Source organism: Spea bombifrons, chromosome 6 (assembly GCF_027358695.1).
Source record: "Spea bombifrons isolate aSpeBom1 chromosome 6, aSpeBom1.2.pri, whole genome shotgun sequence".
Classification (NCBI taxonomy): domain Eukaryota; kingdom Metazoa; phylum Chordata; class Amphibia; order Anura; family Pelobatidae; genus Spea; species Spea bombifrons.
This window is the reverse complement of record NC_071092.1, coordinates 23,118,414-23,146,026: the sequence shown is the minus strand read 5'-3', so window position 1 is coordinate 23,146,026 and position 27,613 is coordinate 23,118,414. Positions and strand designations below refer to the sequence as shown.

Below are 27,613 nucleotides of genomic sequence, written 5' to 3'. Positions count from 1 at the left end.
AAGGGAGGGAGAGGGGGGTAGATAGTGAGAAGGGAGGGACAGGGGGGTAGATAGTGAGAAGGGGTAGAAAAGGGGGAAAGGTAGATAGTGAGAATGAGTGAGAGAATGAATGAATGCGTGGATGAATTGTCTGAATGAGGGAGATAATAATGAGTTTGTGAGAATGCATAAATGAATGTGTAAATTTGTGTGAATGAGAGAGAATAAATGATTGTGTGAATTAATTATGTGAATGAAAGTGTGAATTAGTGAGAGACTGATAAAGTGTTTGTGTGTATGATCATGGGCGTAGGAACCCGGGGGGGGCGGGGGGGATAGATCCCCCCAGTAACTCATGCGGGGGGGACCGTTAATGAAGAAATCCCCCCCAGGGCTGTAGGACCCCCCCAATAGAAACGCAGCAGGAGGAGAGGGGTGCCGATCGGTCGTTTTCAGCAACCGCTCGGCGTCCTTCTGTCTCCTCTGCTCCCTGCCGCCGCTGCCACCCACCTCAACGCTGCCCTGACTGCAGTGGAGGGGGCGTGAGGCATCTGTCTCGGTGTCGGCGCTTCACGCTGAGCGCCGGCATATGACGTCATATGCCGGCACTCAGCAGTGAAGCCGCGCGCATTGCGGCAGAGCAGCAAGGCTGAGGCCTCGCGCTCCCACCACAGGACGGTAAATAATGGTACGTACGGTAAGTAACCTACAGAGGGGGGTAGGGAGAGGGTAGATAGCGAGAAGGGGTTAGGAAGAGGGTAGCTAGCAAGAAGGGGGGCAGGAAGAGGGTAGCTAGTGAGAAGGAGGGCAGGAAGATGGTAGCTAGTGAGAAGGGAGGTAGGGAGAGGGTAGATAGTGTGAGGGGTGTAGGGAGGGGGGTAGATAGTATGAGGAGGGGGTAGATAGTGTGAGAAGGGGGAGTAGATAGTATGAGGAGGGGGTAGATAGTGTGAGAAGGGGGTGAAGTTGGGATAAACGTAACAAAAGGGGGTAGTAAGTATATTGAAATAAAGAGTTAGAATGAATGAATGAATACGTGGATGAATTGTGTGAATGAGTAAGAGAATTAATTAATCCACGTGTGGATGAATTGTGTGAATGAGTGAAATAATGAATTAATGTGTGGATGAATTGCTTTAATTATTTGTGAGCTGGGCTGTTTGGGGACAAAGTTGGCTCACGCTGGGCTGTTTGGGGACAAAGTTGGCTCACTCTGGACTGTAATTTGTTTGTGTAATCTGAGCGCTGGTCAGGTTATATGTGGGGAATGTGGACGCCAAGGCTGGCCTTTGGGGTGTGCAACCTGTGATCTATGCCTGTAATTTAGGGGGTTTCTATCTTTAATGCTGAGTTTATATGTGATTTTCAGTTGATTTATACCTGCAAAGCTGGGTTTATGTGTTGTTCTGTAGATCCATATCTGCTATGCTATGTTTCCATACATTATTTATATATACCTGCAAATACAGGGTTTGTATGTCTTATTCAGTTAATCTATACATGCATGTGGGGATCTGATGGTGGAAAATGCTGTCCCCCCAGATTTTTAGGTGTTCCTACGTCCATGTGAATGATAGATGTATAATTGATTTGTGGAAAGGCAAAGATGACACAAGCAGGATGTTTGAGCCTTGGGGACCAAGATGACACAGGCAGGGTGTTTATGGGACAAAGATGGCACAGGCCAGGCTGTTTGGGGACAAAGTTGACTCATGCTGAGCTTCTTGGGGACAAAGATGGTAAATCCTATGTGTGTAATCTGGGTGCTGGTCAGGTTCTATGTGGGCAGTGTGGACGCCAGAGCTGGCTTTGGGTTGTGCAACCTATCATCTATAGTTTTATCTCTTGCTATGTTTCCATACATTATTATTGTATACCTGCAAATACAGGATTTGTATGTCTGATTCTATGCCTCCAGTGCTCAGTTCACATGTGAACAATAATAATAACAATATTTATATATGCCGTATTGGCTCGAATATAGGCCGCACTTTTTTCCCCCACTTTAAGTCTTTAAAGTGGGGGTGCGGCCTATATTCGGGGTCTAGCGCCCGACGCCCAGGACATGCAGTCCCGAGCGCCGGGCAGGCAGCGGGGTTAGGATACAGATCCCCCGCAGCGGTGCAGGGGACTTGCATCCTACTCCCCGATACGCTTAGACAGCCTCCTCTGCCAGCACTTCCCACGGGGGGGGGTGCCGGCACGGGAGGTTGTCTAAGCCCCCACCTACCCCACGGACTTACCGGAGCAGACTCCCGGGTGTCTTGCGGGACCGGCGGGGGACATCTACACTGGACGTGCCGGCACCGGAAGTTGTATACGTGTATTGCGTAGATGTCCCCCGCCGCCCCGCAAGACACCGGGCAGAGGAGGACAGTGGTAGCATATCTCGGGGAGGGAGGGCAGTGGTAGCATATCTCGGGGAGGGAGGGCAGTGGTAGCATATCTCGGGGAGGGCAGTGGTAGCGTATCTCGGGGAGGGAAGACAGTGGTAGCATATCTCGGGGAGGGAGGGCAGTGGTAGCGTATCTCGGGGAGGGAAGACAGTGGTAGCATATCTCGGGGAGGGAGGACAGTGGTAGCATATCTCGGGGAGGGAGGACAGTGGCAGCATATCTCGGGGGGGGACAGAGTGGCAGCATGTTTTTTTGGGGCTTTTTTAAAGAAAAAAACTTTTTCTTTAAAAAAGCACCAAACTTTTAGGGTGCGGCCTATATACGGGGGCGGCCTATATCCGAGCCAATACGGTATATATGATTGCTAACAGCAATCACACTCCTATCATGCCAAGTCAGCTAGTACATGTGTCATTGCTGTTAACATATATAATATACGAATATTGTTATTGAATGTTTTGTCCTATTTTGCTGTGTTACTTACCTTAAATAAAAGTGTGAGATTTTTTTATGGATTTTCGGTTTCAGTCCAGAATTTTCGTTTCGGTGCATCCCTAAGCCAGACAATGAAGTGGTAGGCCTACACCACATCAATGTTTGGCTTAGTATATAGTAGTAGTAGTGATAGGAGTTATGCTGCACTATTTTCAGTGTCTGGCTCAATGTATAGTGATAGGGATTACGCTGTACCACCGTCAATGTCTGCCTCAGTATATAGTGTTAGGTGTTATGCTGTACCCCCGTCAATGTCGGCCTCAGTATATAGTGATAGGTGTAATGCTGTACCCCCTTCAATGTCTGCCTCAGTATATAGTGATAGGTGTAATGCTGTACCACCGTAAATGTCTGCCTCAGTATATAGTGGTAGGTGTTATGCTGTACCACCATCAATGTCTGCCTCAGTATATAATAACAGTAATGCTGTACCAGCTTCAATGTCTGCACCAGTATATAACGATAGAAGTTATGCAGTTTTAAAGTGTTTGGGGGGGGGGTGCCACATACAGGATCCGCCCCAGGTGCCAAATACTCTAGGTACGCCCCTGCCTCTATATCCACTTTATACATGGATCCCTTGAAAGTAATTGCCTGCTGTACAATTTCTTGTGCTCCCCCAAGCCTCAAGCATTGAGCCAGTATCACAACCTCATGCTGACAACAAACAGCTGTCCATAAATGATGATCTGGCTACTGCACCTCTTACCTGAATTTTGTCTAAAGGCTGTCTTGTACAGTGGGCATTTACTTTCAAGGGATCCATGTATAAAGTGGATATAGAGGCAAAAGGTGATCATTGTTGACCTTTTTTCCATGCGCCTACCCAGAATCCCTTGTGGTTGTGGCAGCCCCATGAGATTTCTGAGGGAAAAAGCAAGCCTTCTGGCTTGTCTGGTGTCTGTAGATGAGTGTTTAATAATGCAGCTACTACCCCCTTAATTTTAAGTGGAAAGGTTTTCCCATCACCTTTACCCACCATAACTTTTGTTATTGGTATTTTGTGTACTTCCCCAAGCCTCAACTATTAAGCCAGTATCACAATCTCATGCTGAGGAGTCCCATTAAGGAAGAAACAGCTGTCCACGAGTGGTTACCCACCTGCTGCACCTCTTACCCGAGTTTTGTCTAAAGGCTGTCCTGTACATCCTTTCTAGTCAACGTTTCAGTCTTTTTATTTATAGACTTTTATTTATAGACTTTCCTGATGCTATAGAAACATTTAAATACTTAAAATGATTTAACAAAATACAAGAAGCAAGAATATTTGAAAGGAGGAGCTATGGTAGAACAAGAAGTCATGGTCTAAAACTAGATGGTCAGAGGATTAGATGTAAAAGTGGTGGAGGTTAATGCAATGAGGTAAATTAAACAGGCATGGTATAGACATAAAGCTTTCCTCATTATAGGACCTGACCAAAGACCGATGGAGGTTTAAACCTCTTACATCAGGAAAAATGGGCAAACTAGATGGGCTGAATGATTCTTACCTGTACAAAGGAAGGCCGCTTTATATAAGGAACGCCTCAATTACCAGTACCAGGTGGTATGGTGGAGGTATCCCTTTAAGAAGTGTGTACAGTGATGTGCACGTGTGTGTGTGTTTGTGTGAGAAGCACAAAAAAAGGTCCACAAAGTTTTAGAATGTGGGTGTCATTTACCAAAAGTATGATTATAAATCCTATTATCTGCAAATAAACTGTGCATACTCGTTCTCCAAGGATGTTTTCCAATGGGGATTATTGAGCAAACAACAATGAGATTGACCCTACATTATAGCGAATGAAATGTTTCAGTGACTTCAAAGTTTAGTGAATTAACCCTAATCGTAATGAATTACACATAAATATATTACAACACAGTCTAGTAGCTCACAAAGGCAGGGTGCATTTTTCTTCCATACCAGTTTGTCTCATGTTCCTTCATGTTATCATTCATTTCATCATATCATTCATTCAGCGCTACGGAATTTGATGGCGCTATATATAACAATAAATAATAAATAAATAATAATATTTTGTATTCTTCCCTCTGTTTAATAGCGCTACACGACCTGCTGCCACGCGATAAATAAAATGGAATAAAGCAATATTGTTTCATCAGTAACCAGTAATATCTTTATTGAGATTACACACCATAAGAGTAACCAGTCTCACATGGTACATTTATGTAAACGCAGTTTATATATGTATTCATAAACAATATTATACATTGTATATATTTATATATGTATAGAAATATTTTATAGGCAGTGACATTGGGAAATTCTGGCTTGTAGCATATGTACGTTTATTAAAGATCAGTGTTAAGAGTTTATTAATTACTCATGGAATAACAGTGTTGGTTGTAATTATGCATGTAGGGAATCTATCATTTTAACTAAATAAATGAAAGTGCAAAGGGCTCCTTCAATCTGTCCAACGATCATTTCCATGGCAAATTAGAAATGCAACAGACTGTCAGAAGGGTGCTGTCATTCAAGGTCCACCACCTATCCTGATGACCACTGTGGAAGATTCCCACCTGCTGACACGCTCATAAGAAGAGTAACCAACAATAAATGATCAGTGAGAAACTACATAAACTTAAAAGGAACATTGTAAGTAACGGTAATAAAATGCAAACTAGGCTCTTTTCTACTATAAAACTGCAAAAAGTAACAGACACACAGAACATTACAAGTGTGATGTCTCATGTTGGGGAAAAAATGGTACCCTTAAACATAAATGTACAATTTTTAGAGATTAACAACATTGTAACATCTATATTCAGAATTAGAATATTTATTCCCGTTTACTGCCTGATGTGGCATTAACACAATTAACGTATTTGGTGAACGGCATTCCAGAGGCTTTAACATCCAAGAACTTTTGAAGAAGAATCTGGTAAACTAAGGACTAGACTTCTGTCTAGGGGCGCTTGTAACCATCGATCTCAAAGTAAGGACTAGCACAACTCTCCATCTGGTGACTGTGTCACAAAATGCAGGCTTGGGCTCCATATAGGGGATGCTTTGAGAAATATGGTTATCTTTCTGTTCTCCATCAGATCAATGAACCGGCCACTCTGTGACTACTCATCTAGAAGTCAGAAATTCAAAGCTAAGCGGCCTATAATAAACTATAGGACAATAACATACTTTTAGACAAGCAACAGATTAGATATTACTACTGCTTCATAAAACAGTCTTGGAGATGGTGCTCTACAAGACAGGCCTGGTGAGTCACTGTGAGATATCCATAAGACATATCATTAATGGTGGCTCAATTAGGGCTGAAACACTATGCAAGACCTGCACTTAATAGAAATCCATGGAATGGACACAACTTTATTTTAAATTTAGAATAAAATAGCATCCACAGCATACTTTTCACAATGACTGTGTATTACATAAACCTGTAGTTTTATTAATGATCTGGTAAGCAAAAGCTTCCTAAAGCAAGTAAGAGTTTAAAGGATATTCCATTCTCACAGAGACATACATTATATATTTGTACTAGTGCTTAAAAGAAAACAGGTGCGTTTTACACACTAACACCTCAAAATATGTATTTTCTCCCCATTAATGACAAAGTAGCATTTAGCGCCCTGTTTGCTGAGAAACAATGTATCCTGCCTGATGGCATTTATTATTCTCTAGGAGTGTTACCTGAGTGATGCCAACAATGTTCTTATGGATTTTTGATCTAATGATTTAATGAATGCCTGAATAAACAAAATAAAAAGTTAGTGAACCAACTAAAGTTGGGGGGTCACAGAAATAGCAAAAACATAACTAAAAGCTGCCCAAGAGATAAAAGCTGCCCAATTTTTACAATCCACAGCTAATCACACATGGCAAAGTGCTTGAATATTAATAAACATGTTGTCCTGATGTCTAAGCTCCACTGGTACTTTACGGCCAGTGGCTGCCAAATGTCATCTGTGCAGGCACCAGCTGGATATGAACACCGTAGGACCTGATTTGCCACTGGAGCAGCATTATGGATAAACATTCAACCCTATCAGCCAACAGTCCACCTGGCCACCAGATGACCAGTCCGGGCCTGGTCCTGCATATAAAGAAATCAGTTTTTTTCCCCCGTATATATATATATATATATATATATATATTCATATTGAAGCAATGTAGATAACCAGATATCGCTGATCACAGGATGCCAGTGGATATTTATTAGTAGCAAAAAAAAAAAAAAGTGTTCTTAATTAGAGAAGAGTGGGAAGGAGAAGGTATCCGATGGCTCTTTGAAACCACTTTCACCCTGACATTATCGCTAATTCCAAATATATTATAGCAAGACAGAAATAACCCACCCCTTTATATTTTAATAGTAAATAAACCAGTTATAAAAGAACTCTAGCCCTACCTTCCTGTTAAATGCATATTGGAGTACTGTCTGCATGTACAACAGTGCATTGTATTGCATGCAAATGAGTGCATGCGTTTTTGTTATTAGAGTTTGTTTGCCTCATTTAAATCCTGCCCAATCGCCTCTATTGAAAACAGGGAGCATAATGCAATATGCTCCTTGACCTTGCTTGGCAAAACTCCCATTCTAGCTTATGGCAGCTAAAATACATGAGAGTAAAAGCAGCCAATCACATGTATGCTAACAAAATATCACCATGCCCCACTTAAGGACCAGGCTGTTTTTTACTTTTTGTACCTTTGGGACCGAGGCTGTTTCAACACTTTTGTGGTGCTCGTGTTTAAACATAATTTTCTCCTCACTCATTTAATATACCCACACAAGTTATATATTATTTTTTTCACACAAGAAGGGCTTCGTCCAGATATCATTTTTGATCATATTATCTAATTTCCTTAAAAAAAAAATATATATATATATATATGATTTTCACTTTTATTTGAAAAATCTTTTACTCGTCCAAAAAAGCTAATGAAAAAACCTGCTAAATATATTCTACTATTTGTCCTGAGTTTAGAATATCCAATGTTCTTATGTTTTTTTGCTTTTTCTGCAAGGTATTGGGCAATAAGTACAAGTAGTGTTTTGCTATTTCAAAACCATTTTTTTTTCCAAATCTGGTCATTCTGCCCCATGTGCTATTTCAGGTATCTTTGAAGCTGGCCAATGCAATTTACACCATCAAACCACACATTTTTCAAAACTAGACACCTCAAGGTATTCCAAATGCTAGTGTGTGCTATTTTTTTTTAATTCAATTTTTTTTTTAATTCAATTTACCCCAAACCATATATTTGAAAACTAGACACCCAATGTATTTCAAATTGTAATATTTTAACCCTTTCCAATGAGACTCCCCATGCATGGGTTTGTCTGGTGGCTAAAAGGCCACATTTGGGAAGTGCGCTCCCCCCCACACACACATTTTGGTCAGTCTGTGCCTATACCTAATCTCTGAGCCCGGCCACTCAAATTTACCCCATCAAACCATTTTAAAAAAAAAAAAAAATTAGACACTCCTTCGGTATTTGAAATGCTTTTACTTTAACGCTGTCCATGTCAAGATTTTGGGGAAGATATACATTTTTTTTATTATTTTTGGACTTTTTTTTTATACATTTTGCTGGAACTGGATGGTTCCTCTGATGCATAATTATTTTCAAATGTTACCACTTTTTTTTTTTTTTAAGCTTTTTCCAAATTTTTTACATTTTTTTTTTCAAGGCATTTCAGCAACACCATTGAAGTTTAGGAGCCTCCTAAACTCTTTTAAAACAGGTGTCTGCCGCCATACAGTGTATGGCGGATGTTGACGCCCTGGGAAGGGGCCAGACATGATGCCGATCTCGGTGTTGCTGAATGCCTCGTCATTGTGGCATTACAGCAACACTGTTTAAGCGAAGTAAGTGATCATAGATCACTTTCTAAGTATGTTTACCGTCAATGGACGTTAAGGGGATACACTGATTGGCTGCTGCTTCAGTGACCACGATATGGATGTTTACATACAAGAAGTTTACATACTAATACTTCCAGCCTGAAGTAAATTTTTCTTACTTCTATACTTTAAGTATGGCTGCTCAAATTTGCATGCTAGAAAACGTATTGGAGCCCTTACTTAATGGACTGTGACATGCATTAACAAATAAAAACATTTTGGTCAGTAGACTTTAAGTGTCAGGCTCCAGTTGAGCTGTTTTACAAGAGAATGTTTTGTTGATTTTTGTTCGGCTTCTCAAGCTAAGAATATGCTATAGCCTGTTCATTGCCTGCTAAATCTTATCCAGCTATCGCTCAGAATCTCTAACCTGTGCCCTTCAGCATTCGATTCTGACAGTACAATAGATTTTCTTCCTGTTGTGGGTTACGGTCGCCAAATTAAGTTTTTGTAGAGCAGACAAATTAGAAATTCTGTAAAATGTAAATCAGGCTTCGCATTTCCTTCGCATTTTAATACAAGTTGTAAACAAGTGTTTTAAGCAAGTATTCACAAATTCAAGGGCTATAAGGAAGAGCGCGAGCTTAAGGATAAACAGCAACTCTTGAGCAACATTCTAAACATCAACAATGACCATGAAAACCTTGTTGATTGCTAACATCTTTACCATTCGGCACAAGCTCCGTAGGCTTCAGTGGGGTTTTTGTACTAAAGTGAGAGTTGAAATGTAGAACTTTCCTGCAAAGTCCTATTTTAGCGAATAAACCAAAAATGCCATTTAAACTTTGTGAGTGCCGCAATTCTCAATTTGGGGTACATGAGATGCAGCCATGTTGATTTGTTCAAGGCCAGATATTTGTATTAGTTGTCTAGTCAATCTCAATGAGTTTTACACCTTGCAAGTATAAAACGTGTGTGTGTGTGTGTGTGTGTGTGTGTGTGTGTGTGTGTGTGTGTGTGTAGAGGTGAAATTGAGTGATATGATTCCACCTTGGGTTAAGTCAAGCAGTTCCTTATACCTATACATTTGACATATAGTACAACACTTTATGGTGCAAACATTTAATAATCCTTTAGTAGAGGAAAAGGTCACTGTTCAAAGAATCCACATACAAATGTTTTACTGTAACTTATTTCTCTATCACCGACACCAATTCTTGCTTGCAGTACAGTTACATTGACATATGACTTAAGTAAAACTCAAGTGTGTACATTATGTGCATGTTTTATTTCTACAGTAAAACAAAATAAATGCAGTACACCGAAGTGGGACTGCTATTTGATGTAGAAATGCATATCATTCAAGTCAGTAGAACAGATCAACAGATTAACAGATTGCACTGGAATTAACAATGGTTTTCCACACCCTCAAAAAGATTACCATGTATGGCCCTTCACGCAATAAGCAATGCAGAATTTAAGGATGTAAGGAAATTTAAATAAAAATGCTGTATTATATTGAGTCAACCCAGCTAACCGCTTTAAAATAAAGAAAAAAGTAGATGGAAAAAAATATTAGTACCAAAGAAAAGTAAAAACATAATGTTCCCTGGAGCCTATGTCATCAAAAATAAGGACTGGCTTCTTATCTCTTTCACAGTCAGAGGGAACTGCAACATCTTAGAAAGCAAGAGGTTACTACTCCCTCAGACAAGAAAGACTCTATACAAAAGCCTTCAGTAATCCTGGGCCTGGTAACCCTGTGATCCAGCCTCATAGGCATCTGTGGAAGGCTGCTGATAGCCCGCAGATGGATCTAGGTCTTCATTGCTGGCGTAAGGTGGATAAGGGGGACCTTGATCTTGGCTTGGGTCCATGTAGTCCTGAGAGAAGAGTGCAGAGTCAGATCCCAGACGATAACGTTGATATCCCAGAAATGCTTGTCCCGCCTTTGTTGATTGGAGAAGGGTGGGTGAGGGAATAAGGTTTATGGTCAGCATGGGGAATGGGAGGCCAGCAGAATGAGAAAAATGAGGGAATGGAAAAGACAAAGAAAGATAGACATCCATCACCATGGTTAGTAGCTGTTAAAGTAGCAGGACAGGGATTCACGGAAAATTACTTATGGCCTTTTAACCTCAAGGTACAATTGGACTAACTTTTTCACAGCCATGACTAAAATAATTTAAAATGTGACCAACTATGGCACTATAATTTCTCATTGGCTTTTGGAACAAAGGCGATCATTTTACACTATACTTTGGTAAAGATTCAGTCTGGTACTAGACTGAAGAGCAAGGTTCCTTTCTAGGTCAAGGGACAATGAACCAGTTTCAGCGAATGCTCAAGTTCAATAAACCACACAGTATAAACAACACAGACAGTGGATTTTAAAGCAAATCAATATATTAAATAGTTTACAAAAAAAGAGTTTACCTAACATCGACCTATCATAGCATTATTTAAAAAAATCATTAGGCTTTTTTCTAACTCTGCCAAAGTGAAAATATACTAGAAACATTTTGAAACGAGGGGAGGAAGTCAGGTGCATTTGGGTACTGTGCCAAGCACAATATGAAAGAAAGAAAAAAAACACACAAAAACACACCACACACACAAAAAAAACTATTCAAATGAGCTTAACTTTCAAAAAAATATTTTGTGGTTTGTTTGTTTTTTCTTCACTGTACTGATTAATTAAATTGTTCTTTCATGTGACAGATATATTCTAAAGATTTGTATTTGGGGGGGTTATTGCAATATTATATCACATGAAAACACTGTTTATATATTATATGTATTGTGCCCAAATCTGCCATAGGAAGCCAGCAATAAACAAAATCAGCAATAAGCACCAAACAATCCTCTGGAGAGATCAAAAATGGCACACAGTGCATAAACTAAAGTACAACTTACTTAACTTAGCTTTAATATTTGGCACTTCAAAATGCAAAAGGCTATAGATTTAGCAACAGCTTACAGATACTGTATGTCTGTTTCCACAGCGCTTTAGACATTAGTAGATGGTTAGAAACCATCTCTTTTTGGTTTAAATACTTTAATAGTAGATTGGCACTTGAAATACTGACACACAAAGCAACTTGAGGACTTTAGGACAATTATGTTAATATGTTAAGGGAAAGATTGATGGTCTGGGGGAAAAAGTCTGCTGTACTCTTCCTGGAAAGTAATTTCCTTCAAGTGTTGGAGCCTCAGTACTGCTAGCAAGCCCTGTGGGAGGGATAAAGTTATAAAATAATGAGATCCTTTTTTCATATCAACAAAACCTTAAGTGTACAGGATCCCAGTGACTAGAGGTTTCTCGGTGAAAGTATGATTAGTCCAAGTGAACCTAAATAATATTTGTGCAGGATCCCATGATTCATCCACTAGATGCTCCATTAGCATCAGACTTTGTGATACCTACTCCTGAAAATGTCTTTTACATTTTTAGATCCCACTTCTGCAGAGATAGTCTAAAAACTGTAGTTACTCACCCACGTGAATATAGAAAAAAATGAGAACGCGATGGCAGCCCGAGCAGCATCTGCACCTTCGTTCAGTGGGTTGTCCTCTGGTTTGGAGACCTGCCACTGATTGGCCAAGAAGCAAAAACCAACAAACCAGAAGAAGGCCCACAAAGCTAGAATGGAAAATAAAAAAAACAAAATGATTTCCTGTGAAGAAGGACCAAAATGCAAGGTGTATGATATATATGAATACGAAAATATGGAATCCGAATGTGAATTAAAATTGCATAGACGTAGAAAGACTTGGGGGAAACCTTTTTAGATGCTCACCAGAAATCGCAATGTCAGAAATGACAGTTTTCTTGCGATCTTTCACACTGCTGATCTGCGGGAAGTGGATATCCAGGGCCAGGTAGAGGACGCAGGTGAGGAATGCCAGCACCCCTACTGACACTCCATAAGAGCAGGCACTTCGGTTTCGATTGAAAATGCAATGCTCCTCTCCCTCATTTGAACGATTGATATATCCCTCATTAACTATACATCCAAAGACCACTATGGAGAATACCTAGAGGGAAGAAAGAAGAGGTACTGTCTTTTACTGTGAAGTCTAAATTGCCCAATATTGGCCTAAACATTCCTGAAGTAAATTTTTGATTTATTATTTGTAATTATGAGACTAAGATAATAAGGGAGCTTTATCTATAAAATACCAGCAAAACAATTTTAGGTACAAAGTAGGGACTTTCGGTTTAAGCTCAGCGCTCTGGCTTTTGCCACTTCAGGTGTGTGCACCCACATGGCAAACACAACAGAACATACATTTTTTTTTCAGGACAGGGTTGTGAGAATTTAGGTAAAAGTTAGACACTAGACCCGCAAACTTTAGGAGCCAGAATTATTATATTTTGTAACCAGAAAGGAATACATCCATCAATGTAAAATGGCATTAACAAAGTTAGTAGCCCAACTCTGAGATTGTCCATTTTAGTGCCAGAACACCCTTGTATAATGCCATTATATTCCACAGTGTGGTACAATGGGTAAACAGGACATAACAAGTAGGGTATAAAATAATTTCTGCTTCCAGAAATAATCCTGTACAGATACACAAAGTATAACATGCACATATTTTATGTACAAAAATAATCTGCGTATATATAGTTATAATACACTGACAACCATAAAGAGTTAAAACAAAAAATACTTCATGCAAATAAAAAAATTCCCCATATGTGATGTCAGGATGAGCATTGAGTTATTCTTGTAAACATCTAGTGTATTTCCAGCCATAGATACCCCACACTTGCTGGTTCAGATGCGTTTAAAGCTGGGAATAGAATTACTTGGCAAATTATTAATTATACAGCGTGGACTGGATACAAGAGTAAGACAAATTGCAACACGCTGTGCATACCTAAAAACAACATAAAAGCAGCGGTTTCTTGGAATCAAAAAGCATGGTATTTTTTTTTTTTATTCATTTATTTTATTATTAAGAACTGAACAACATAGGGTTAAGTAGAAACAAAGCCAATGTAGAGCTAAGGATCTCCTGAGTGTCACAAGGCATCTGTCACGTTGCTCTCTCTAATTGAATTGGAGGAAAACTGCATTAACTTGACATGTGACATGCAGGAAGCCATGATACTCTCACAAACATTTTTATGTTCAGAAAATCAACTAAAAAAAAACACTTGGCTTATGAGACCCGAATAGAGTAGGAAAAAAGCACAATTATATCAACAATTTTCAGAGGGAACATTTTTTTATGGCCGGGAAAAATTAAGGCCACCTGACCATAAACTATAATGAAAACACATCCCGAGTATTTACAATTTAATCTGTTGCTCAAAGAATATTGTGAACACTTTTCTTTATTGCTTAACCCTTTGACCGTTTCTTCAGAAAATACTCAAAAATACTCTCATGGATATCAAACAATTGCAAACACAAACACAATTGCAACAGCACGGGTTTATCCAAAAAATATATGTGTGGCAAAAATATTGTCGCCCCTATGAATTCATACGAGAAAAAATATATTTGAATTATATTCCCATTGATATTTTAGTACACCTGGGTGACTAGGAACAGGAAATTGTTCAACCATGACTTCCTGTTTTTATAGGGGTATAAATATTAGGCCAATTTCCCTTCATTCATTCATTCATCATAATGGGTAAGACCAAGAAATGTAGCTGTGATTTGTGGCAAAGGGTTGTTTAGCTTCATAAAATGTATAAAATAAATAGCAAAATTATTGAAAATGCCCTGGAAGAGGACTCGTATCTATATTGTCTCAAAGAACTATGAAGAGGATGGTTCAAGTGGCTAAAATCTCCACCGATCACAGCTGGAGAATTGTTAGTTGGGTCTTTGGGTGAGAAAGTCCCTAAAATGACAATCTGACGTTACCTCAAGTGGTTTGGAAGGGTTTCAAGAAAAACATACTTAACTGTCTTTAGTTTGCCAGACACTACTGGAACTTAAAATGGGATCGGGTTCCTTGATCAGATGAAACCAAAGTAGAGCTTTCTGGCGATAAACACCAGAGGTGGGTTTGGGGCACACACAGAGAGGTAGCCATGTGTAAAAGTACCTCATTCTCATATTTAAACATGGTGGTGGCTCTTTAACATTTTGAGGTTGTTTTTCTGCCAAAGGACCTGGACATTTTGTTAGGATACATGGCATCTTGGACTCATGATGACAAATATCAACAGATATTAAATGAAGACTTGACTGCTTCTGCAAGACAGCTTAAAATGGACCGTGGATGCATATTCCAAAACATACATCAAAATAAAAAAAAAATAAAAAAAAAATAAAAAAGTTTACGGACAACAAAATCAAGGTTCTACAATGGCCATCCCAGCCTTAATTGCTATGTATTCCCCAATCTCATCAGGCATTATAGGAGTTGTTATCTTGGCAAAACACAATATACTGACTAAAAGTGTGGCAATAATTGTGCTGCACATTTTCACTTTTTATGGGGATAAACCTGTGTTGTGTTTGGGGCAGTCTGGCATTTTAAGGTCAGCAGCCCATTGATAATCTAAGTTTTCATGCTCACATAGTATGGGTTTGAAAATATCCATCCGCTGGAATGACAGGTCGGATGAGTTTATGGCACTGTCAGCCAGCATTTGCCTGGTGTGCCGGATGGTCAGGCTTAATCTTATTATTCACTTATTACCAGCTAAACTTGATTTTCGGTAATACACCAGGTTTGGGTAAAAATGGGATACAGTGCAGACCTAAGCAGTTCAAAAAAGAAAACTTTCTATAAGATCCAAAAGTCGGTCTCTAGAATTATGCTCTAATTATGTGTCAAACATCTCAGTTTTTATGTACATTCCTGATTCACAGTTGTACCTCACTTTTCTCTAGTTCCACTGGATATTTATAATGTAAAAACTGTCAGGAGCTGTTAAATGTAAAAAAGCTATTCCTTAAAAACTGTTCATTAAATCATGTAAAAATAGGATCAGACAGTTTACGGCAATACTAATGAAGTCATTTTCCCCAAACAACTCCATTGGTTGGATGGTTAGTATGTGTAATTAAGATTGAGACATTCCGTTGTTTACCAATAAGCACCTAATTGGGTTTATTCATTAGAGGGAGAGTTGTGATTTTAACATGTTCACTTTACTATTCAGTATAAAAGGGCCAGCAGCAAGTTTCTCCAACATGAAGCATTCAATGTAGAATTCAATATGTAACAACACTGAAAGAAATCTCAAAGATTTCGCTATACATTATACAAGACCAGCGAAGTTCTTCCTGCAGCAGAACACATTTGGGCTAGTTCTTCATAGAGATGCAAAAAGTTTGAAATACAACTCTTCAGTCAACTCTACCTTTAGTAAATAAACTCAGATGTGTTTCTCTAGTAGACTGGGCAAGCATAAAAAGGGAAAATATATTTTATTTGAAAACTTAAAAAAATGTTTTTATTATGATGCTAGTAATAAACAAAAATGAAAATTCCACTTTTAGGAGCACAAAATAAAATCATGTCCCAATATCTGTGTAAAGACGCCCGATGTTTGGCAATGAACAGTTAACGGGATATGAAAATGTTGCGCCCACATCACTGCTTGAACAATGCTTGTTGAAATGGACAGATGGACACCAGTCTCCTCTGCTGTGTTAATCCCTTCTTCTCATTACCCTTTTTCCATAATCTGCAGCCTGTTCTTCATTTGACATCTCTTGTATGCTCTGGCCGCTTTTCTAATATTTTAGCACATCATGAAATCAGTGTACTTGGCATCACAGACACCGATCATTAACATGCCAAATACAAGCATTACAGCGACCATGAATAGAAAGCTAGACATAGATCTTAAACGTTTTCGATAATAAAAAAAAAAAAAAAACTCACCCTCTGAAGCTCTACTGCAGGGTCATGCAATGTTACATGACTACGTCTCCTCCATAAAAATTGATGAATATAAGTAATATTAAAATACTATGGAATGAGTGAAACAGCAGGTTTGTGCAAGAGAAAGAAAAAACATTCACCCCAGTTTAAAAATAAAAAAATGGGGACATTATTAATAAAATAGTTTGTCTAATACCTTGGACATTTGAGGTGACCTTGACTTTCCAAAAGCATGTGCATTGAAGCCAACCGCTGATCTTCTTGACAGCAGTGTGTGGAAAACGAAAAAGCTTAGGTTTTTATTGCTATATATTTATCTAATTCCTTTAATGGATTGAGTGGCTCTGTTTTGGCATATGTCTAATTCGCAAGCTTAAAATAAACATTATAATACCTCTGGAAAATACACAAGAGAAATAACATGGCAACATCGGTGAAGCAGGTTTATGAAAAGGAAAGTGAAAACGTCATAAGGACAAGCTGCTTACAATGAATGATTTATTGGGATCCTCATACGGTACCAATTTATGTTATGGCTACATATACATGTGTGGGGAAAAAAGCGCCACATTATTACTCTATACACAGCCATGTAAAGATATAAGCAGATATAATACTATACTATGAAACACTGTAGAGCAGGCATGTCCAGATAGTAGGACGACAGATTTTTCCCTTCAGTGAGGAATTTGAGTGAGCAGTGCTAAAGGTTCTTTAACATGAGCATCCAGGGTTAAAGGGTTCTATCTGGCCGCTCTACTATTTACTTAAGTACAAAAAAACACCCAAAGTGTACAAATGTTTCAAAATCCAGTTTATAGCAAAATCACCAATACGTAGAATATATTTTTTTAGTTAGAGAGCAGCCATGGTTATCTACTACTGGTCACAGCAGTCCTATTAGAATTCCTTTCCATTAGCATTTGATAGATTGAGACAAACATAGAAGGAAGACTGTAGAAAGGGAAGACTTGGCTTGGGCAGGGATGTAATCAATTATGCAGATCTTGTCAATCAAACCACTAAACCTAACTGCTGAGACAAAATAACCCATGCTATATCCGTGTTTCAGGAAATGCCCTTCATACCATTAAAACTACAAAACCAAAACAAACAAGATAAGTAATATTGATAAAAGCCGATATTAAAAGGGTTGATTGGAATGCAAATGCAAAGCCTAACAAACTATAAGCTTGAAGACAGAGTAAAATGCGCGGCTCAAGAGATTATATTTGCAGACTCTTCTGCATGATTACCACCCTGGGACTCGATACTTAGGATAATCACTTGCCTGTATAACAGACCCAAAAAGTTGACCAATATGTTACACATATTTATATATGTATATTCTGTTTTTCAATTCATTACTGTCACAACAAAACACTGCAGTGTTTCTAACCTACTGAAATTCCATTACCGGCTGAAATAAGAAACTACCAGTAACATCTACAAAGTGATACCTTATCTCACATCTTTACACAACGAAAAGATATTAGATTTATATAAGCAAAAATAAATTATTCTATGTGAAGACAAACAGAAAGGGAAAGAGACAATGAATAGTAGAACACTGTAGTAAAGCTCCAATGTGTGCCCATTCAGGCAAAAGAACATTTGGGAGGACAGGTACTAATGTTGGACAAGGAGGCCTGGTTCACAAACGACATTACAATTCATACAAAAAACAAAAACTGTCTGCGCTTCTTACCCTAATAAAGTTGGCAACAAATATTTAAACATAATATAAATGAGAGGTTTTGGTTATATGAATTGGCCAAAGCATAATTAAGCTCACCCGCCACGTCAAGGCACACTCTCAATAGGGTGAGATCCTACTCTCACCTCCTACATAGTGGGCACACAAAGCAGTTTATACTGCTACCAAAACCTTATTTAATGTGTTGGGGGAGGTGCAATTAAACCTCCTCCCTATTAACCCCTGGACAGCAAGCTGCAACCAGACTGATGAGGAGCCAACAACCTCAAATATGTGCAAACAGGGAAAAGAAAAAATGTCGGTGCGCTAAGCTAGTCTCAGGCTCAAAAAATACAAATGTGTAATATGAGGCCTACCAAACCTCTCATTTATATTATGTTTAAATATTTGTTGCCAACTTTATTAGGGTAAGAAGCGCAGACAGTTTTTGTTTTTTGTATACATTGTACAGCCAATACACTGTTTCTTGCAGCATGCTTACACCTGTTTGGTAGGCCTCATATTACACATTTGTATTTTTTGAGCCTGAGACTAGCTTAGCGCACCGACATTACAATTCAACCCAAAGGTTTTCAATGGGGTTAAAGTCAGGACTTTAAGCACAGGGGCACAGTCAAGCTGGAACAAAAAGGGTCTTCTCCAAACTGGTTCCACAAAATCGCATACAAGTGTTTAAAATGTCTTTGTAAGCTTTAGCATTAGCAATAACCTTCTCTAGAACCGAGGGGTATAGACCAGACCCTGCAGAAAAGTCCCAGAACATTTTCCCTCATGTACCAAACGTTTTTTGTAGGCACTATGTATTCAAGTAGGTAGTGATCTTCTGGCATCCACCAAACCCAGGTTCTTTCATCATACTCCAGAGAAGCAGTTTGGAACTCTGTACAGAGTGAAGAGCGATGCTATAGAGGACAAACGCTTTTTACACAATAAGCATTTCAGCACTCAGGAGCCCCACTCTGCAAGTGTATATGGTCTACCACTTCATAGCTAAGCTGTTACTTGTAGGGGCTTCTATGCCACAATAATAGCACTTAAAGTGGGCTGTAGCAGATCCAAAAAGGCAGAAATGTCATGAACTGACTTGTGGCAAAGGTAGCATCCTATGGTATTGCCATGTTTAAAGTCACTAAGTTCTTCAGTACAACCCAAAGTTTGTCTATGGAGGTGGTATGCCTATGTGCTTGATTTTATCTACTTTTTAACTCAATAACTAAGAGGGATGTCCACATAATCTTGGCTATATAGTGTATTACATTTCTGTATGATACATACACACAAAATTGCACAATATGCTTTAAACCCAAGGCATTGGGAACTACATCACCCATTTGATGTTTTAAACGTTATATAAGAGGATATTCAGATTACACTTCATTAAAACAAAATTGCCCACTACTATTTAAGCTCCAGACCATGGTTGGCTGGATCATATTAAATGAATGATGCACCGCAACATGATCAAAGGAATTCCCCAAATGTATGGGAGCTGCCCTTGCAAGACATGAGAAAAAAGGAGAAAGTGCAAATCTGTTCTGCCAGCATCCAGCAGGATATTAAATGCCTAAAATAACCAACACTGGCTAAATATAGAGAGGCCATCTGCCAAGGTACAGTACTGAAGTTAAGTCATCCATCCATAGGAAACCCAAGTCACAAGCATTTTTCTCAACATCCAGTGTAGAATACACCGAGTAGAATACTTCGGACTAGAAAGCCATATTAAAAACGGTATTGTTTTTTTTTTTACGCCCTAACTAGAATGGCTAAAAAGTGTTTCAAAAGGCCAGCGATAAGTGAGCAGAAAGAGGTCAACCAATGGCAGTCTCTAGTGACTAAATTCACGCCTAACTCCCCTTCTTAAATACACAAGTTTTGGTAGTATATTCTGAAAACAGAAGAGAGGGCCTTCTGGTGGTTAAAATGAGCAAGCGCTAGTCACAAGTCAGAGCAGCCTAACAAAAAAACTCTTCCCACAGTGTCGCTAATAAATGATGCAATGGACATCACACATCTCATTTGTTAGACCCTGAGTCAAGCCTTTGAGGAACCGACATTGGAAATTAGAAACGTCATCTGATCTATTAAAGACTAAAACACTAGCTTCTCCTTGAAGAAATTGCTCTATATTAACTCTACATTACGAGAAGCCAAAGTAACCCATCATAGGTATGTTGACTTTTTATGTGTTTACAGCTATTGCAAGAAAAATGATCAAACATCTAAATGAATGACCATCAGAACTGTGTATTTAGTACCCAATAAAACAATTAATGGTGTGATATTTTAACTAACCCCATTAACGTACATGAAAAGCCGTTTGAAGTTCCTTGGGGGTAACAATGGGTTTTGCGATGCTCATTTGTATGGATCTTGGATACAGATTGCAGCGAACTCATAAGCAGAGCTCAGCGTTGACGTTTTATTTGTAGAATGTTCTGGGTACCAGACAACTGAAAGGTCTTACCATTATAATACTGAAAGGTGGCAGCATTAAGAAGCAATTAGTTTTCAAGTCATGATTACAATTTGTGGCCACCACACAGTCACTTCTTGTCGGTTGACTGTTACTACTACACATGGATGACTTTGCACAACATGAAACACATACAGTAATAGATCTGTAACTGAATCCGTGTACCCAGCAGGTCTTGCCAAACAACAAATAAAGCCATTTGCTTTACCCACCATATGTATAAACATAAACACACGTGAGCCTACACCAGAACAATAAAGCAGCCATTAACCTGAAAGCCTCACTGATTAAACAGCTGTGATTATACATGCAAACACTGCATCCAGCTGGGATGTGGAAGTTTCATTAAAAGCTGTTCTCTCTCCAATTAACGCTATTATTCAGTTAAAACTTCCAAGTACAAATCCATGGGTTTTTCTTTGGGGGGGGGGGTTCTTATTAATGAAGTCCCTGATTTGCATCAGACTTGCAAAATGATCCTGATTAACCCCAATTAGAATACTACACCACTAGTCTTCAGATGAACCTTGAGGGTTAAATGTCATGGTGCAACACTAGAAGAAGGTAAGGTAACCCTCATTACAAATACTAATGTATAGTATAGGCAGACAGGGGGCATCACCATAAGGACACACATGCGACGGTCGGCATACTTACCCATGACACCATCCGAAGGACTGTATGAGGTTGCCTGATGAATGTCTGGGGGTCAAAGGCTCCACCAGCCTTGCCAGCTCCATAAGCACCTCCCTCCATCCTGCAAGCCTTCAGCACCCCCTTTATCTGTACAATCAAATCCTCCGAGCTCTACGGATGCCCTTGCAGTGGTGCTGGATGCGAGAGGAGCAGCGGCAGATCAGATAATGGCTGCACTGCTCAAGGACATGGAATGGCTATATGTGCAACCGTGCAGTGCAGGACCAAAATAAAGATGCAGGGGAGGGGTGGGGGCTATAGGGTTTCTAATGAAAAGAAATTGCAGTGCTGTATATAATGCTATATGGGCTGACTGTAAAGCTCTTAGGAGAGAACGGGGGATGCAACAGCTAAGGGTGTTGCGCTGGAAAAGCGAGGAGGGGAGGCAGCTGAGTGTAAAAATGATGCGGTTGAAGCAGCTGATTTGATAGGAAAATGCGGCCAAACCCCCTGATCAGAGTCAGTGCGGCAGCTCCAAGCTACAGCCGTGTCTGTAGCAGAGCCTCGCGCATGCGCGCTTCAGCCTCTCCTTCCCAGCTGCCGCCTCTATTACAACCACGTGACCACAATAATAACTGCCATCATGGATTCAGAGAGCGGCTTATTTCCATGACAACAGTGGAGGCCAAACGATGGTGGAAAGACAGTGTGGCAAAAAAAGGTTCCAGTTTAATTAGTAAACGTCATAAAAGCACAGAGTCTGACAGGAGATAATTCAGGCCATCCAGTCAGCCCACTGTACCTCCTGTAACCCCCCCCTTATTTAACATAAAGAATGTTTTATAAATTGGTGTGCAAAAAAATGAGTGGTATTTTATTAACTTTGTTGGTACAGAAAAGTCCCTAGCTCTTTCTTGACATATAGCCATAATAACTCTGTTAGAAGCATAACTGTACATGGGAACTTGTGGGCTCCTGCTACCCAGAACCTACCCATGCAGTACGGCCAGGAGTACCCAGAGCCGGCCTTAGGCGTTGTGGCACCCTGTGCGGACTACCCCTCTGGCGCCCCCCCTCACTACCCCCCTCTCTGCCCCTTCAAACTACCCGCCCTCTCTGCCCCTTCAAACTACCCCCCCTCTGCCCCTTCAAACTACCCCCGGAATAGTCCAGCGCTCAACATGAGATGCCGGCACCGCAACGGAGTCACGGAGAGTAAGAGGCGCCGAGCGGTTGCTGAGAACTTCACGAGCAACCGCTCGGCGCCCCTGCCCGGGACTTAGATTAAAGCATCGGGTTTTTTTTAAACTTTATTTAACATGAATGATGTTAAATAAAGTTTAAAAAAACAAACAAACAAAAAAAAAACGATGTTTTAAGTTAAGTCCCCGGGCAGGCGCCCCTGCTACCATGGCGCCCCAAGGCGGTCGCACAGGTCGCACACCCCTAAGGCCGGCCCTGGGAGTGCCCACTGACGTCAGTTGGTGTTCCCGCTGACATTGAGGGAAACACCCCCATTTATAGGGAAAATGGGTGGGGAGTCGGGCGTATCAGAACTCTGCTCCGGTGGATTCCGGTGTTGACACAGAGAATCGGAGAAGCAATGCTTTTCACAGTGTTCTCCAGGCCAAACCCAGAGAGTTCCCAGGTATGAACATAACAGCCAAGTGTCTCTGTTTAGTACAGACAGCCCCCTTTGGGATCCAAATTCATCTACCCCACTTTTCTCCTCCAATGCTCCTTTTAACTAGGAGATCAGAGTATTTGCCACGTATGAGTGCATCACAGTGTTCTCCAGCCCTAAAAGTCAACAAAACCTCCTCCAGACAACACACAAAGGTCCAGGAAGGGATAGTCTTCTTGAGGGCCTCTCCTTGCCCTGGGAGCACAGGGGAACTTCCTCTTCCCATCACAGTCTCTCTGATCGTCAGGCTCCAGGTGTTTTAATGCCCAGGCCCCATTAGAATCCCGGCCGGCATGGATTTTCCACTGGAAGGGGGAATGGAGCATTAGCCCATCCTGCTCTACAATTGCTCTACCCCAGGGACCCATATGCCTTGTATAGCACCTGCACCCAAATGCCAAATAAATCATCTACATGGGGTTTACCGCATCACAATTGTTGTTAATTTGTTAAGCCAGCTTTAATAAGATTGACGTTTGGAGAAGGGAGCAGTGTCATACCTAGCCCATTTGATGCCCAGGACTCATAATTCAGATGGTGTTCGCACTTGAGTGTCGTGATGCAGGGGTTAGTGATGCCTGTGTGCAGTATTTACTTTGCTGCCCCCAGTAATTAACACACACTCACTGTAAAACCATACACTTACACATACATACAATGGGTACCCCAAAACCCCCAGGCTCACCCCCTAACATGCATACACTCATGCACTAACACCATATGCTACATACATTCACACTAAGACCATACACTTACAAACACACATTCTAACATGATACACTTATACTTACACACATTCTCTCTCACTCTCTCTCTTATCGATTAAAAAGTAAAGTAGGTAGGTAGGTTTAATACATGGATTTAATAATGATAAAATATATCAAAGGAAGAGTTTATCTATAAGATAAATATTTCAGAATACTATTCTAATAGTTTAACATTTCTAATAAATGACATATTTTATTTAATGTACTGGATAGTGTTAACTATGTGGTAATCAGTGTGATAAATCAATTACTTGCTAACAGTCATATGACCAGACAGCATTTTGATTATCATGGTAAAAAAAATCATCTTCCTTTGCTTGCAAGTCAGTTTGGGATATATTCTTTAAAGAGATGCCAATTATTTAATTGAGCTATATCCATTTCCGGTTGGTTTGTTAAAATCAATGCTGTTTATAAGATGCGTGTGATTCTTATGTGATGACATCTCCTTTTATACATGGTTATTTATGGATGCTAGTGAATGTTCACATACAGAGGTTTTATAACTTAACTGGTCTCATGACTGAACTCCATAATTTGTGAGCCACAGTCAGTCAGCAGGCTAGCAGGTCATACATCTTGCTAACAGGACTGTAACACAAGTGTACATCTAGAACTGCTCTGCAGACTGGCCATATTATTGTCCCCTATTATTAATAAAGGCTGGGATGCGTATAGTTACCATAGCATACAACTACTCTGGTACTGTGGTTAGTCCTAGCTTTATAATGCCTAACTCTGTTTTATACTTTGAAAATCTTACATATTACATCTTGGTACACTAAATAAACGTAACCTTGTCAAACTTACTTATTTTGTTTTGACTGAATGACAAAAATAATAGAACAGGGTGGAGCATATATAGATTTCAATCCTAGAAGAATAAATTGCAGTGCTTAGGTTTGGATATTAAAATGGTTAAATGGATAATTTAATATTTGAGTGACAGGAGACAGAAGGTTGTTGTTACTATTGGAGTCCCTCATGGCTCAGTATTGGGACTCATACATTTTAATATTTTTATTGGTAATATTACAAAATTACTTAATTGTAAGGTATGTCTTTTTGCATATGATAAAAAGGTCTGCAAAAGAGCAAGCATTTATGGTGGAACATGCCAAATCGCAGATGATTTAAGTACATGAGTTGAGAATGGTTGAAAGAGTGAGAGGTGGTTCTGCCACTTCAGTACTGGGCCCCATGATTTCTGATGGCTGCTCTGTATGTAATGATTGCTCTTTCCCTGTAATGCATTCTCAGGACATAATTTTCCAAGGCTTCTACAAATTGAAATTTATACCAAGGAAACTTTTATGTCAAGGAGGTTAGTGCCAGAAGTGTCAGATGTGATGTCCATGATCATACTTTTTAAAATCGAATAAACATTCACCCAGCTTCGAAAAATTGCAGAAAGTAGCATTTTCCACTTTGTGGAACACCCCCCAGGGAAATGTTGGTGTCACAATGTTTCCTTCCCATCTGTGTCAAGTATTTCTTAACATTTACTGAGATGTTAAGACGACTGCTAGTTTCTGCCTGCATCTGCGTTCCTGAGGGAGTTAGTACCAGGGGAATTCCCACAACCCTTCACCATATTTTAATAAAGCTTGAAGTATGTAAGTAATACAAACTTAATGCATTAACTCAAACCCCTATAATTATTTTATTTTACTAACCTAAATGTTTCATGCCAATAATGATATACCCATGATCCTTTGGCACCCTCTTAGCTTGTCCTCACAACTTGAAAGCCTCCAGGAGCCCGGAACACTGAATTAATTTGTCACATAGAATATAGCACACAAAGTAATTGTGTAAAAATAAATGCTGCAAATGGCACGTGATCTCCCATGTTCAAGCCATGTATTGCTTTATTTTTGCATGTACAGATTCACGTATGACATTGGTGCAGAATAGTACTGGCTCGTTGGGTCTGAAGACCTAGTGGCATCACAGCTACTAAGCGCACATTACTAGCATACCTGAGAGCTTCCCAGGGACAGCTGGCTGGAGCTCCTCCAGGGTAGTGGCTTCATGAGGGGACAGGGCTACTGGTGTACAGGTCAGGGCTTGTCCCAGACAGCCTTAAGTAGGCAGGTAGTAGGATGAGAAGTGGGTAGGGAGCAGGCATAGCCAACCTGCTTGCCTGGAGTAAGAGGAAACTGACCCAGAGACAAATGGAAGTATAGGGCTTCACCCAGACACTCCAGGTGAAATCACCAGAGTTTCCATGTATGAATACTTCTGACCCTACTAACTAAATAACTATGCCATAAATAAAAAAGTAAGTCCCCATTTAAGTCATGGGGTATCATAGAAATGCATTTGCCTATTGAAAACAAATGTGTGCTCCCACTCCAAGATCTGAAGTCACTCCAGAACTGTTGCATAAACTTAGTTTAGCAACAATATCCATCAAAAAGTGACCTCGTATTTTGTGTGAGTCTTATTCTTAAATGTGCCCATGTTGATGTAAGTGTAATTTTTTATGTAGCTTTTGGAGCTGTCACTTTTCACCTACCATAAGAATAAGGAACTGGTAACAATATCCAGAAATATGACAGGGCAAATGTAGCAAAACTGGCCTTGTGTTTTCAAGGTCTACTTCTATTTCAGGCAGTAAGTAGAACGTTTAATCAGTACTTAATAAAAATTACAACTCATCTGGAGCTTACAGTTTGGTATTTATACCCTGGAGACTTACTCTACATCTCAGAGACAGACATTCTGTGTCTATATGCTCCACGTTCAGTAAAATTCTGTGTAATTTGTGTCCATTCGGTTTACATTGAGATACATTTCAATCTGGTGTTCTTCTATAAGGGGGCACACCATTGCTTAGTAAGTGCCCTTTTTGTTTGTAAAAGTAATTCTAGAATATGGAATATATCTATAGAATTAAAATCTTGTTCTGTCTGAATGCATGTATTACCCCGTGCCTGCTTTCTCAATGTGGCACTGCATGCTCTGTTTCCATAGCAGCAAAGCAGAGCTCCAATTGTGGGTCAGTGCTATAACACGCTAGGAGGCATCACCATGCAGGCAGCAAACAGTACAGCATGAGAGGATAAGTCATTCCTTGTTATATCTTGTGAAATCAGCAAATTCTCATGGGTCAATGAACAGTTTCATTTTCAGCGGCTCCTTGAAAAAGATTTAAAAAACACTATGGTAATTATTATTACAACACATAAGACTTCATCCTATTCAACAACTATTACTGTCAGGCGTAATTTTAAATATTTCAAGTTGTACCTAAAGAATGCACCTCTATCCCACTAGTGTTTTTTCGTATTGTGCACATTCGTTTTCTTTTTGTTTCGTCCAATGTCGCATTTGTTTGTTCATTATTTGGACGAATGGCCGAAACGGTAAAATTTGGCACGAAAACGCTTTTGTATGGAAAGGAATGCATACATCTCCTCATTAAATTGTGTATGTAGAGACAGAACTGCCTGCTTGCTTCCACTAGATATCTAAAAACTTTGGATAAGGGTGTAATGACCCATCAACAGACTTGGTGTTTGATTGCTGCTCCACCTGTTGCACTCCTGCAATGCAGGAGACATTTTTCAATCAAATATAACACATTTTACATCTGACCCTTCCAGAACTGTATTTATTTTGTAGGCACTGTGATGACTGTTGCTCTACCTCTCTTCTCCATCTTTGTAATCTGGAGGAGCGAGAGACGTGTATTATGCACTTTGTTTATTATAAACCCCTTTTATTTCTGTTATAAATCTTTTTTATCCCCATTTTAACCCTTCCATGCCCCACGCCCCAATC

The 27,613-nt window shown here is 39.7% G+C and overlaps 1 protein-coding gene across 2 annotated transcripts; it reads right to left on the bottom strand.

Annotated features, from left to right (window-relative positions):
- Positions 1–9,784: 9,784 nt before the first annotated feature.
- Positions 9,785–21,530, bottom strand: SYNGR1 (synaptogyrin 1). 2 transcript variants are annotated; one of them, XM_053469970.1, is made up of 4 exons: positions 21,395–21,530; positions 12,479–12,716; positions 12,176–12,321; positions 9,785–10,627 (listed from the first exon to the last, which is right to left on the bottom strand). In XM_053469970.1, exons 1-4 carry the CDS (start codon positions 21,491–21,493, stop codon positions 10,415–10,417), a joined length of 696 nt encoding a protein of 231 aa, XP_053325945.1. In that variant the 5' UTR covers positions 21,494–21,530; the 3' UTR covers positions 9,785–10,414. The 2 variants fall into 2 exon arrangements, with proteins under 2 accessions (XP_053325945.1, XP_053325946.1); XM_053469971.1 differs by lacking the exon at positions 9,785–10,627 and adding an exon at positions 11,580–11,909.
- Positions 21,531–27,613: the final 6,083 nt, after the last annotated feature.

What these genes read in the sequence shown, in the direction of transcription:
- SYNGR1 (XM_053469970.1), bottom strand. Translation starts at nt 21,493, where the DNA reads ATGGAGGGAGGTGCTTATGGAGCTGGCAAGGCTGGTGGAGCCTTTGAC. An exon ending in TCCTTCGGATGGTGTCATGG is followed by an intron (nt 12,717 to 21,394) that starts GTAAGTATGCCG and finishes TCTTCCCTCTAG; the next exon opens with GTATTCTCCATAGTGGTCTT. An exon ending in TTTTTTCTATATTCACGTGG is followed by an intron (nt 10,628 to 12,175) that starts GTGAGTAACTAC and finishes CAATCAACAAAG; the next exon opens with GCGGGACAAGCATTTCTGGG.